General features: G+C 40.6%; 1 protein-coding gene across 1 annotated transcript in view; it reads left to right on the top strand.

The window, feature by feature from the left end:
• CABLES1 (Cdk5 and Abl enzyme substrate 1) overlaps nt 1-12,918 on the top strand; it is a 51,636-nt gene extending 38,718 nt beyond the window's left edge. Inside the window, 4 exon segments of the mRNA XM_060277879.1 lie at nt 576-679; nt 7,905-8,011; nt 9,002-9,209; nt 9,455-12,918. Of these exon segments, the coding sequence (XP_060133862.1) occupies nt 576-679; nt 7,905-8,011; nt 9,002-9,209; nt 9,455-9,595 (560 nt within the window). The 3' untranslated portion in view covers nt 9,596-12,918.

Below are 12,918 nucleotides of genomic sequence, written 5' to 3'. Positions count from 1 at the left end.
AGATTTCGTGGTAGCTCATGACCGACACTCAGGGCACCCTGGAACTCTTTTAGCTGTATCTACCAGTAGCAAGGATTTTTGGCCGTTGTTGCATGACCTATGGACTGTGCACTCTCGAGTCCAGATATGTTAAAGGGTTGCTCAATGCAGTGCAGCCATTTGTACATTAGGGCTTTCATTAACATTGTTCTATCTTCAGTAAGTCCACTTATGAACATTATATGGAAATATATATATATCCATTGCTGTCTATTAATGGAGCTGATTTAAAATTCATAGATTACATTATGTTCATTCAGGTAGGAAGCCTGTAATCTTTCCCAATGCACATCTTCTGGCTTGTTTGGTTAAGTATGTTGCTTTTTTGCTTCAGTGCTCCTTGCCCATCCCTAGATTGCCACTGAAGACCACATCAACATTCACCTTCACAGTTTTAACTATACACTTCAGAAACTGAATTGCACAGGCAAAGGCAGTGTTTTGCAATTCGACTGTAAGCTTGTCTTCCATTATTTATTATTTTATGTCGCTCACATCCTTATGCAGTTGCTTGTATGCATTGATCTTCTTCATAGGCAGTGACCTGGGAGATTATATTGAGTACAACCCTAATCTTTTGGATGATCCTCAGTGGCCGTGTGGGAAGCACAAGCGGGTGTTAATATTCCCTTCATATATGGTGAGTAGTGTTTGATAATGTGACAAAATTGAACGTGAATTATACACTGGCTAAAACTTTGAAGCCTTAATTTGTCTTACTTAAACCGATTGCTCTTTATCTCTGCTGAGAGTAACAACTTAAGAATCCTAGTTATAAATGACAAATGCTTTGCCTTTGGGGATATGAAAGCTGCTGTGGATCAATGAAAGGGCAAACGACATTATGCTACTGTATTTCATTGGCCGAAAATCTAAGGTTTGTCATTTAGTTTATTTTTTTATTTTATTCAAAGAACATGTAACTATTTTCCTACTTAGCTCCTCTCGCCCACTCACTCTCTCCTTTTGATCTTAGTCTCTTTCCCACACACTTTATACATGAACACAGCATACGAAGATACCGTAAAACATGGCGCCCATTGTCACATCTAATTTGGCTCTTAAAACTACTGTATACAGTAGCAGATAGGCCTGTAGTCCTGAATAGAATACAGCTTTAATTACCACATTTCACAAGTGGGCAGAGTAAAGAGTAGCCCTTATGTCAGCATGGAACATTTTGTTCTCTCTATGTTGAGCTCTGGTGTGTAATTAAACTTTCATTAGTTGGCAGGCTTTTGTCATTAGAGCTTGGCAGCTGCAGCCTTATAGAAATTATTGTCTCTTATGGGTGTGGACACAAACTAAGTGGAGTGAGTGAGACAAGGAACACACACACACACACACACACACACACACACACTCATATTGGGGTGTGGGAGCACTGAGACATATGAGATGGTCAGGACAAGTAGTGGTGTAAATTGGCTTTTGTCTACTGCATTCAGAATAAAGCAACAGTTAGGCATTGTCTCTTCTGTTATTCTAGCCTTTTGAATAGAATTCTGTCAGCAGGATGGATGGAATTATAACGGACCAAGTGACAACTACAGAATTTGATACAATAATAATAAATAATAATTTAATTTATATCCCGCCCATCTTGCTGGGTTTCCTCAGCCACTCTGAGCGGCTTACAACATATATAAAAACACAGCAAAGCATCAAGCGTTAAAAAACAAAATATCCTACATGAGCAACAAATAGAAACCAATAATAATAACAACATAATAACAACAATAACAATAAGGTGAAAGAGACACCATGTGGTGCATTTTCACCAGCGATATCAAGAATGTAGTTTAGTATGGAACTTGTCACTTGAGATTCTGATTATGTTCTAGGAGGCTAGACTTAATTCGTCTCGTGCTGGAACCGCAGTTTCCACCAAGTGTATGTATGAAACTGTGTATGCAGAAGTCATACACTTAGAATTAAATATAATGGTGTTTCTTCGTAACTGCTGAAAGAGTACCAGGAGCTCAGTCTTTCCACATACAAATTTGGACCTGGTTACCCCCAATTTCAGTACAGTATTTATTTGGAATGGGGTAGGAAGAGAGTGTAATTTAGCTTTGCTATAGTTAAACAATTGGGAGTCGGGAATCCTTGCTGATCTACTGCAAATCACCCAGAGATGTACCACCAGTAGATCCCAATCTTCTGCCCACCATGCTTTAGGAAGGACAGAAGACAAGCTTGGACTGCAGTTTGGCTACATTTGAATTGCCATCTTTTTCCCCTGATGGAATCTCTGTGCTTTTAAAACACCTGAACAGCAGGCAGAAATACAACAGATGCTGCTTGCCAACAAATATTCTTCTTAAACCAGAGAACATGTTCTATAATAAATCATCACACAACCATCTGCCATAGGAATCATAGAATCAGCAGACTTTTATTTTTTTATTTTTATAAAGTTGGTACAATTTTCCTTTTCTTTTTTGCTGCTGTTTACAGTGTGGCAACATGCAAGCAGTTGGTGGAGACAGGCACTTTTCAGACTGATTAACTGTTTCAGTTTTATGTGCCTTCTTGATTATAATGCCAACTCCTGTATCTAGGATACTATAAGGGATGCAAATGTGTAATATTGATTTACCGAGAACACTTAAAAAGTACAAGCTGGTGATAATTTTCTTGACAAATGTCACTTGTGCTTTCCATGTAGAGGCACCAAATATTTCTTTATTCCTGCAGTACAGTCTGGCATAAAATATTCAGTTGCCTTTTGCAGTGATCCTTTTCTTCTGGTGATGATAAAAGGAATCCCCAAGACTGTATTTAAAATTCTGTCACAGACCTTGGGCACATAAACTATTCATAATTTCCATGAAGCAGAGAGCCACAACCACAGCTGCTCTACATTACCTATGTAGAGCCTATCCTTTATACTACATACAGGCTTCATGGTACTGAATTGTGCTATCACAGTTGCACACACACAATTCATTCTTTCAGTTTTGAAAGGTTACTAGCACGAACATTGATGAAGTATTGGATGGGTTCAGTCCAAAGCAATTTAGTCATGCTTAAGTCTCATTGAAAACCCTTGGACTTGAGATTATTATGGTTTTTCTTTTTTACATTAATTTCAATGTGAAGCACAACTGGATGCAAACTCGTGTTTTGACAAATGAGAGAAGGGATGACATTTGACAAATCAGTTGGAGGAAGCTCTGTAGCTCAGTGGTGTAGCACACAGTTTGTGTGCAGAAGTTCCAGTGCCCAGTCCATGCACCTCCCGGTTGGGCTGGGAAAGACCCCTGCCTGAAACCTAGTTAAGCTGCTGCCAGTCACTGTTAACAGGACTCAGTCACAGTGCTGGACGTTTTGCAGAGTGATTTTACCAACTATGAAACCAAATCAGTAGGTCTGGTCGTGAATATTCTCATCTACATTTATGGCATTTGAGTGCAGCTCAATGCACCTATGAACGGAGCGACTTCATCTGAACCACAACTGTTGCTGCCACATGATATTAGGTGTGCAGACATAGAAAAATGTGCATGGCTAATGTTTCTTACAATACTTAGAGGGAGCTTTCTTCCAATGGGTTAGTGCAGGCACCCCCAAACTTCAGCCCTCCAGATGTTTTGGACTACAATTCCCATCATCCCTGACCACTGGTCCTGTTAGCTAGGGATCATGCGAGTTGTAGGCCAAAACATCTGGAGGGCCGCAGTTTGGGGATGCCTGGGTTAGTGACTTGAGTTATATTTCTGATTTTTTTTTCTGGCTTGGAAATTATTGTAGAAAACAAGTCTGTCTAGGGATGGATATCTACCGTACTACTTGATTTTGCTTCAACTTCTTATATTTTTGGTTGCTGGACAACTTCCAAGAATGATTCAGAATAACTTTAGATTGCAAAGAAGTCTCCACAATTATTTGTCTCAATGGTAGGCCATGGCAAAGGCTCAGACTACAGGAGGGCAGCTCATAGTTTAGCTGTTCATTCCACCAAAGGCAATGGCAGGTCACTGCTGTGTTTGCTGTGTCTGGCTGCAGAATTGAATGCCTGCCAGGATAAATAGCTACCAGTTCCAGTGGATGCATGCCAGCTTTTCTCCCAAGTTTTAAGTGCTAACAATATTTTCATGTCCCTTGCTTTTTAAGGACATGCCATATTAATATATGCGACTCACTTTAGGGACTTACCAAACCAACCATATTCTAAAAGGTAATATAATTTGCTGTTGCAGTTTGAGAAGCTGGAATGTAAGAGAAAGCTAGTGTACACAATATATATAGGCAGAACTGGAGGGTGTTGGTAGCCTTTTCTGTCAAGTACTGAGCCCTAACAACTGAACAGAAATAACAGAATTAATATATTAAGGGAGGAAGGGCCCTTCCAGTGTAAAGGATGTGACACTTAGCATTCCTCTGAATCCATTAGCTTAGTAAGTACCAGTGATATTCGTCATGGGGCACTTTCATAAAAACAACATACGTACACATGAATATCTGAGAGAGGGCACTTCCTTGCCTGAATTGTTTCTGAACTAATTTATAAACCATTTTGGAATATATTCGTGAATTTCCCTGTAGACTTGTGCAGTTTCTTTCTTGGCATTTACTCAAAAGAATACTGAAAGTGTAATAGCGTAGCACTCAGACTTCTTTTTCTAAACGTTTTGCACAAGTGTTATGTACTTCGGGGGGAAACAGAACTCTGTACTTGGACTTTGGGAATAGATAGAAAAGGTCAGCATCTGGCCAAACATATGTTGTTCTATAAAGTGTGCTGTGTCACTCAGTGTTCCTGCTACCCAGAATTCCAAGGTGCACTTTTCAAACCATCCAGTTTAAATGATATCATAGAAAAGTGTGTGAATGGTTTTGCAGTTTTCGTGGGAAGAACAGGCAAAGGCTTAACTTGAAGTAAGAGGAGAGTGACCCAACGTATATACACCTTAAAACTTGTAGCTTCTACAACAGATGGAGAACCTCTGGCCTTCTAGATGTTGTTGGAACTACAACTCCCATCATATCTGATCATTGGCCAAGCTTGCAGAACAATTCCGTACATGTCTACTCAAAAGTAAACTCCGCTGATTCAGTGGGACGTAATTCCAGGTTATCTCGCATTATTATCTTGGTCCCAGCTCCTGCCAACCTAGCAGTTCGAAAGCACGTCAAAATGCAAGTAGATAAATAGGAACCGCTACAGCGGGAAGGTAAACGGTGTTTCCATGTGCTGCTCTGGTTTGCCAGAAGCGGCTTTGTCATGCTGGCCACATGACCTGGAAGCTATACGCCGGCTCCCTCGGCCAATAATGCGAGATGAGCGCGCAACCCCAGAGTCGGTCACGACTGGACCTAATGGTCAGGGGTCCCTTTACCTTTACCTAATTCCAGGTTAAGTGTATGTTGGAGTGTTGCCTTAATTACCAAAGAAACATAGGGCAAGAAAGGAAGTATATTCAGGAAGCAGCAATTTTAGGCACATCCGATATGTGTGCAATTGTGCACACGTGCATCATGTCGAAACCGAGAGTGACCCGAAAGGAGTGGGGTGGAGGCGGAATAGGGTGTTTGCAGGCTTTTCCAGTGGTGTTTCGAATATATGCAATTTTACTTAAACATGCAGTGCCTTGGAACATAAATTGGGAGTTGCCTGTATGTCAAGGCAGTCTGTTACTATAAGTAGTTTCTTAATCACAACAACACTATCTTCATATCAGCTTTGGCAAAACTATAGCAGAATTTCTAATATCAGCTTCCTTCACCTGCTCATCTCTCAGTATAAGATATGTCATCACTTACCAAGAGTTTCCTCTGTTGTCTACATCAAACAAGGCAGTCTCTATGCAAGAGAACAAATGGGTAGACTTTATAAATGGAACCACTCAGAACCAATGGGAGAATATTTTGAGTTACCTAAATGTCACTATACTTCAATAAAAATACTTTAGAGCAGAGGTTTTCAATCTTAATGAGTCCATGGCTCCCTTGACCAATTACATTCTTTCTGCAGCACCCCTGGGGGGCTCAGGACTCCAGTTATGTCACCCCTTGCCTGCAGAGCAGGCAGCCTCTCACCCTTTTTCAAACACCCTCCCTTGTGGAATGTTTCCCCAGCCTCCTCTCCTTGGGAGTTCTCTGGGCAGCTGCAGCCGCTGCTGCTGCCCCTCATCTCTGAGCTGCCCCCCAACCCCAAAGAGAGGTGCCTCCTCATATTGCCCCACAGTGGCCTGGGAAGAGGATGCCCCAGTGTTAATGGCCCAAAGGAGGCTAGCCGAAGGTGAACGTGAGGCCAGCATCTTACCTTGGAAGGCAGCAGTGGCAGCAGCAGGCACTGCTGGCACTGCATGGTGGAAAGGCTCCCCTTCAGCATTGGGCACTCAGCTCCCAGGCAAGCCTTGCACACAGCAAGCACAAGTAAGGCTAGTGCAGCGCATATTTGCCTCCCACTTGTCTGTCCATTCCCAACAGCAAGGGCTAGTGGACTGGCTGACTGGGCTCCCTCACCCGCTTGCTTGCTTACTCTGAGGCCACCTCAGCTCCTGGCAACCTGCACCCCCTAGCCAGCCCCAGAGGCACCACTCACCTGGGGAACTTGTAGCCAGGGCTGCTGCAACAAACAGCCACGAAAGCTTTTGGGATGCAGAGATGCAAGAGGGCCTCAGAGGAGGGAAGGAAAGAGGGACAGAGGCCAGTGTTGCCTGCGGCACCCGTCACCATCATACAAGGCACCCCAGGGTGCCAGGGCACACTGGCTGAAAAGCACTGCTTTAGAGGGAAACTTTAGTGTAAAATTACTGAGCTAAAATTTCATCAGCAAATTTAATTATTTTAATTCAGACTTAATTGGGACTCTGAGGTTCTTTCCCACTGCAGGTGTTAATTTAACATGCCATAGCTGAAAAGATAGTATTCTCAATAGTACCAGCTCATGTAAATATGGGCACCTCTCAGTATTTTGCAAGGGGGAAAGAGCATATTAAGAAATGTAAAGTATTTTTCCTTATTGGTAAATTTACATAGAAATTCTGAAACATTCTATCTCAAGTATCTTCTTAAAGATAAGTCAAATAATATTACCCTGGCCGTGGCAAAATTTCTCTTGCAGCTAATAGGAAATAGAAATCAACATGCTTTGGATAAAATTTAGTGACAGCCTTGGAATCTCTGTATCTCTGCTGCATTCTGCTTTTGAACCTGTTTTGTGGGTCTTTGAACAGTAACAAAGAATGTGTATTATTAAAGTGGTTTTAAGCATTCTGTTGCTCTAGCACAACAAAGCCACTTTTTGTAAAAAAAAACCAAAACTTTAACTTTTTGCAGTTTACGAAAGTGATGGGGAAGTACATTGAAAAGTGTGAGCTGAATGTATACAGAAAGATGTATAAACTTCCTGCAAGCAAATGAAGATGAATGCGGAATGAGTGTATGTTCTCATATAACCTCCCCACAAACTAATGAGAGTGAATGCTCCAAAAATAGGTTATCTAGAGGAGCACTATAAGAGTGATCCATTCATTAACCTGTTGCTACCCTTGCATTTATGGCCTCTTGACCCTACTGTTTACAACAAAAATAAAGTGTAAATGTGGGTGGGTGCATGTGCACACACATACCAAGTAACAATCACAACATGCATTTGATAAAATGAATTCTAGATCATGACTGTTTATGCCAAGGTAGCAATTTTTTAAAGTACCAAATAATCTTCTGTTGCATTTTATGGTGATGGAATAAAATTGATGTCCCTCTGAAACAATAATCTTCTTGATGGCTATTGCCGGAGTGTACTTAAGATCATTTTTAAGATAACAACATGCAACTATTACTTATTTTTGCACATTCTACTGGAAATTTTGAGAAAATTCACCTTGAATTCCCCCCCTGATCTTTTACAGACAACAGTAATTGATTATGTGAAGCCATCAGACCTTAAGAAAGATATGAATGAGACCTTCAAGGAAAAGTTTCCTTACATCAAGCTGACACTCAGTAAAATAAGAAGGTACCATTGCTACGCAGCTACCCTTAATAGGTTTGGTAGATTGAAGTAAAATATTAACAGTAGGTTTTCTGAAAGGCCTCCAAAGGCCATTGTTACAGAAGAAACCATCTGTTTGCTTAGACTAAATATATATTATGGTCCTGCAGTGTTTTTAAATATCTAAAGGAACAGAAAGGTAAGAACAAGGATGTGAATGTTCTTGTGAAAGCTGCTGAAAAACGGAGTTTCTGAAATTAGTGAAAGCTGTTGCAACCAAATGATAGTAAGACTTAATCGTGGGTATATTTTAATAGTTGAAAGGTTTTTCTTCTATTGTTGAATTGAAGACGTGTTGGTACAAAGATGTCTGCTGCATTGCAAACTTCACAAATTGTTATTTCTCAGTGTTCAGCAGGCTCCTAGAGTTGCATACAGGGAAGCACAACAAGGTACAGATGTGATGGCAAAATATTCCATTAATAATTATGAGCAGCCAAGGCCACCATAGGGGGGTATGGGAATACAATGGGATAATGTCGTGCTGTATCCTTTGTGCCCCTGTCCTATTTGTACAGGTGTTGTATCAACACCTTTTCCATCCTCTGCACCAGCAGATATTTAAAAGTTAGGGAGCAGAAGGAATTATGGAAGAGCTGTCATTGGGCCAGAACATTAGTATTTCAGGAACTCCAATTCCTTTGCCTGCTTCTGTTTCCTTGCCTCCAGTCCACCGTCTTGTCCAATATGATGGAAGTTAGACATTCAAGACTTGCAATAATATTTTTGGACCAAAAACGAAGGATATTATTATTATTATTATTTTATTTTGTTTCAAATTCAATGTTCAGAAATTCAGGGGACACTTTACATTTGCAGGTGCTGAGAGTGAAGCATAGCAGTACGATATATTGGCAGTTTACTGGTGGTGTTTAGGCAAGCCTTCTGAATTATAGGTATTGCTAGTACAATCTTTGAGTTTCTTCAGCAACACACGTTTCCCTCCCCTTTCAGCCTGAAGCGAGAGATGCGCAAACTAGCTCAAGAAGACTGTGGTTTTGAGGAACCCACCGTGGCTATGGCCTTCGTCTATTTTGAGAAGCTTGCTCTCAAGGGGAAACTCAACAAGCAGAACAGAAAGCTCTGTGCTGGAGCATGTGTCCTACTAGCTGCCAAAATCGGCAGTGACCTCAAAAAGCATGATGTGAAACATCTTATCGATGTAAGTACCTCCAGGCCACAAACCTTTGCCCAAAAAAGTAGCAGTGAAGGAGGGTTGACCCAGCAGATGGAAGGAATTGCTATGTTTTCATTATATCATGCACTGGCCTTTGTTTGTTAGCTGCTTCAGAAAGGCTAGATGTAATTTTAAGACCAAAAATACCTATTTTAAACTTGAAAGTGCAATTGGAAGAAGCTGTTTAAAGTACATGACTAATACCACCAATCTGTTTGGCTTTGTTGTAGAAACTGGAAGAGAAGTTCCGATTGAACAGGAGGGAGCTGATTGCCTTTGAATTCCCAGTGTTAGTGGCCTTGGAATTCGCTCTCCATCTACCTGAACATGAAGTGATGCCACATTATAGACGCTTGATCCAGAATTCCTAGCACAGGCTACCCTTCCAAGAAGAGGGAGGGGTTTAAAAACTTTTTGTTCCCTGTTGAGCTCAGAAGAGCAGCAGTTACTACTGGAAATGCAAAAATAGGGGCACAGATGCCCCAACACCCTTTGTTCTCTTTTCAGTGCAGCTTTTCAACCTGATCGTAGGAATAATTCCTTAAGACTCTCAGGCTAGACGAACTGTTTTAACTACTCGACGCAAGTGATGAATGAGTTGCATGTGAGTGAGCAGTGGGTGGAGCAGATTCACACCACTTGGACAAAAAAAAGAAAAAGAACTTCCTTGAGTTCCCCATAAACTTTCCTGCGAGTAGAAGGAAGATAAAACAGCAGCCTTCATTTCACACTTTATTTAAACTATACATACTGCTCCTGTGGAAACCTCATCAGCTTTCCTAGAAGCAGTTTCCATAGTACAAAAGGATTCCTAAAGCAATGACAGGTTGCGCAAGATACCTTCACTGTGTCAACAACGTGCCAATCTATTTTTGTATCTGTTATTGAAAGTGCACTTTTCCTGGTGGGTGGGACGATGATTTAGTTGAGAGATGCTGAGCAGGTTTGGAATCAGGTGGAAGGAAGCCTTGGATCATTGCTAGAATTTTGTTTACTAAAGGCCAGAGGACAACTTTTCTCTATTTGCTAAAAGACATAATTACTGAAAGGGAGGTAATCTGGGTTCATTTGAATAACCAGGCATCCCTGGTTATTAGTTTGTTTTCCCTGCATCAGCATCTTTTATTTTTTATATATAGATTACACTACTTTTAAAAAAAAGTATGACACCTACAAGTGAGAAACCAACAGCTGCTTTTATGTTTTCACTTTTGTATGTGATGCCATTCAAATGTTCAGTATGGAAGAGAGATGACATTTTGAAAGTGTCTTGTTTTAAGCCACATGCATACTTCTAACCTCTGTACTTTCCCTCTGTGGAGATGGTTAGACTTGCACTCTGTAGTGTTTGTATTTTGTGCTCTATGTTAGAGTGCATTCTGAGGCACGTTGATGGTGCTGTATGTTTAAACAGTGTTTTTTAAAAACCAACTTGTACAGCCAAGGACCAGAATTGGCAGCCTAGGGCCTTGATAACAGACACTTGCCTCAAGTGTGGGTAATTTTTTGTTGCTGCTGCTGTTGTTTTTAAATAGAATTGGCTGTACAAATCAAATTTCAGAGTAGGGGGGGGCACTGAAATTGTTACATTTTTTCATACTCCTCCAGATACTTCACTACTTTGCAAACTTATAGTACTTTAATTGTGTTCATAAATTACAAAACCCAGGCTGAGATGCAAAGCTTATACAATCCCCATGTATGTTCTGTTTTCTAAATATTTGTATGTGTGCATTTGGGGTTGTATATAATGTAGCACTAAGGTGAATGTTCTGCCTGGAGACGAATTTCTCCTTGAGCAAGGGAACATTCCTGCCCTCTTCCCACCCCCCACCCCCCACGAACAGCCTAAACATGTTCTGAGGCTTTCTCCAGCCCTCTAGAGCAATTTGGGGGCAGTGAGGGGCATGTGCAGGAGGAGGAGAGCGGGGAAATCCCGTTGGATAGCACTAATCCTTGTGCTAGCCCAACTATTTAGTTACATTCCGCCTGCATGTGTATATGTGTGTATATACATGCGTATGCACACATATACACAATATGAGAAGATAATGACAGCTGGATGTTCTTGCTACTATGCTAGAGGACATGCAACAAAGAATTAAATTTACTATTTTTATATGTAGTTAATGTACATGTCCCACTTTCTAGTGCAGATTCAGTTAACACAGTTCTTGGCTGACACATTGACTTCAATAAAGTTGAGTATTTTACTGTTTATAGCATAATACAATTAATTGAGCAACAGTTGTGCCCACCAATATAATTACCCCCCCCCCAATAGCAGTCATTAGCGACACTGGAAATGACAGAAGTTGGGAACAAAAGTAGAGCCAATACAATACAAAACTCCATTGAAACCTGTAGATTTTGAAACAAAAATCCACTTTATTGGTGTAGCTCTGCTTCCTCTTTTTGGCTTTCAAACACGAATGCTCCATTGTCTGACTTGTATATTGCAAGTATAAACTAAAAATATATTGAATGATACATCCGTTAGAGGAACTAAGAATAAAATTCTGTTGTTAAAGTAAAAAAAAACTACCAGCTCCAGAATTCTCGCTCACTTGCCCTCTTCCACATTCATGTATTTCCATAAGCTGGTTTGAAGAATGGAGAAAAACACTATATAGTTTTCTGCAACTTCAAGGAAATTAAGGGAATTTGCATTTTCTGCATCTTCATTTAGCCGAACCCCAAAAATGTATATTCTGCATAGCCTCAAGACCATAAGCTATTCCGCAGTGCATAGTTTAAAGGTTTATTGATTAGAACAATTGTTACCATTTAAAAAGATTTCACTTTAGGGTGGGTCTGGCTTCAGCTGTGGTCCAGTGCATATTATTTGGAGGGCCTAAGACCCAAGTGCATACATAAGATAACACAGGATGTTTTATCATTCCTTTACCGTTATCATTTTGCATGAAAAGACTGTTCTTTGATGGCAAAATTCAGAGTGGAGAATAATGGCACTTTGTAAACCAAAGGAACACCCTGTGCTCTGGCCACCTCCTAACCCGAAACAGCATCTGTGCCTTCAACAATTTTGGGAGAAAGTGACCCCCCGTCCCTGGACCCTCTGTTGCTGCGGAGAGCTATTCACCCACATTCCTCTCCTATTTGCTGTGGGGCAGTATCCCTGTTAATATGGAATCCCTCCTCCTTTAAAAAGAGGTGGTGCAGACTGCATAGTGGGTGTGAATCCTTGGCTGATGCCTTTCTGAGGCTACCAGGGACAGAAAGTACACCACTGCAGTCCCATTACGTCAGTGTGGGTTTGCGTAGTGCAAATGCAGTTCTAAATCCTTTCAATATCTATGCAGGTTTATGCAGAGTCAAGATATGGAAATTAGCCCTCATCAGCAAACTGGACAGGATTCTTGAATGGCATGTTCATTGGAAACATCCTGCTTTCGTTTGCAGAAAAAACTTTGTAGCATAAATTGAAGCCATACTGATGAAATGTCAATGCACAAAACATGACTGAAGTAAACTATAGTAATTCTCCCTTCTTTCTCCAAGATTGCATTAAAAATAGCAATGAAATGGTGAATAAAAGAAAAAAGTTTTATTTTTGTTTCTCAACCAAGAATTTTGACTTGTAAATAGTTCCATGAAAAAAAAAAAGACATGGGCTTTTAGAAAATCCATTTCTTTTCTCTTCATAATGTTTTGAGATGATGTACTATGCACT

The sequence above is a fragment of the Zootoca vivipara genome, chromosome 8 (assembly GCF_963506605.1).
Source record: "Zootoca vivipara chromosome 8, rZooViv1.1, whole genome shotgun sequence".
NCBI lineage: Eukaryota > Metazoa > Chordata > Lepidosauria > Squamata > Lacertidae > Zootoca > Zootoca vivipara.
The sequence above is the reverse complement of the archived record's forward strand: the minus strand, read 5'-3'. Positions and strand labels throughout refer to the sequence as shown.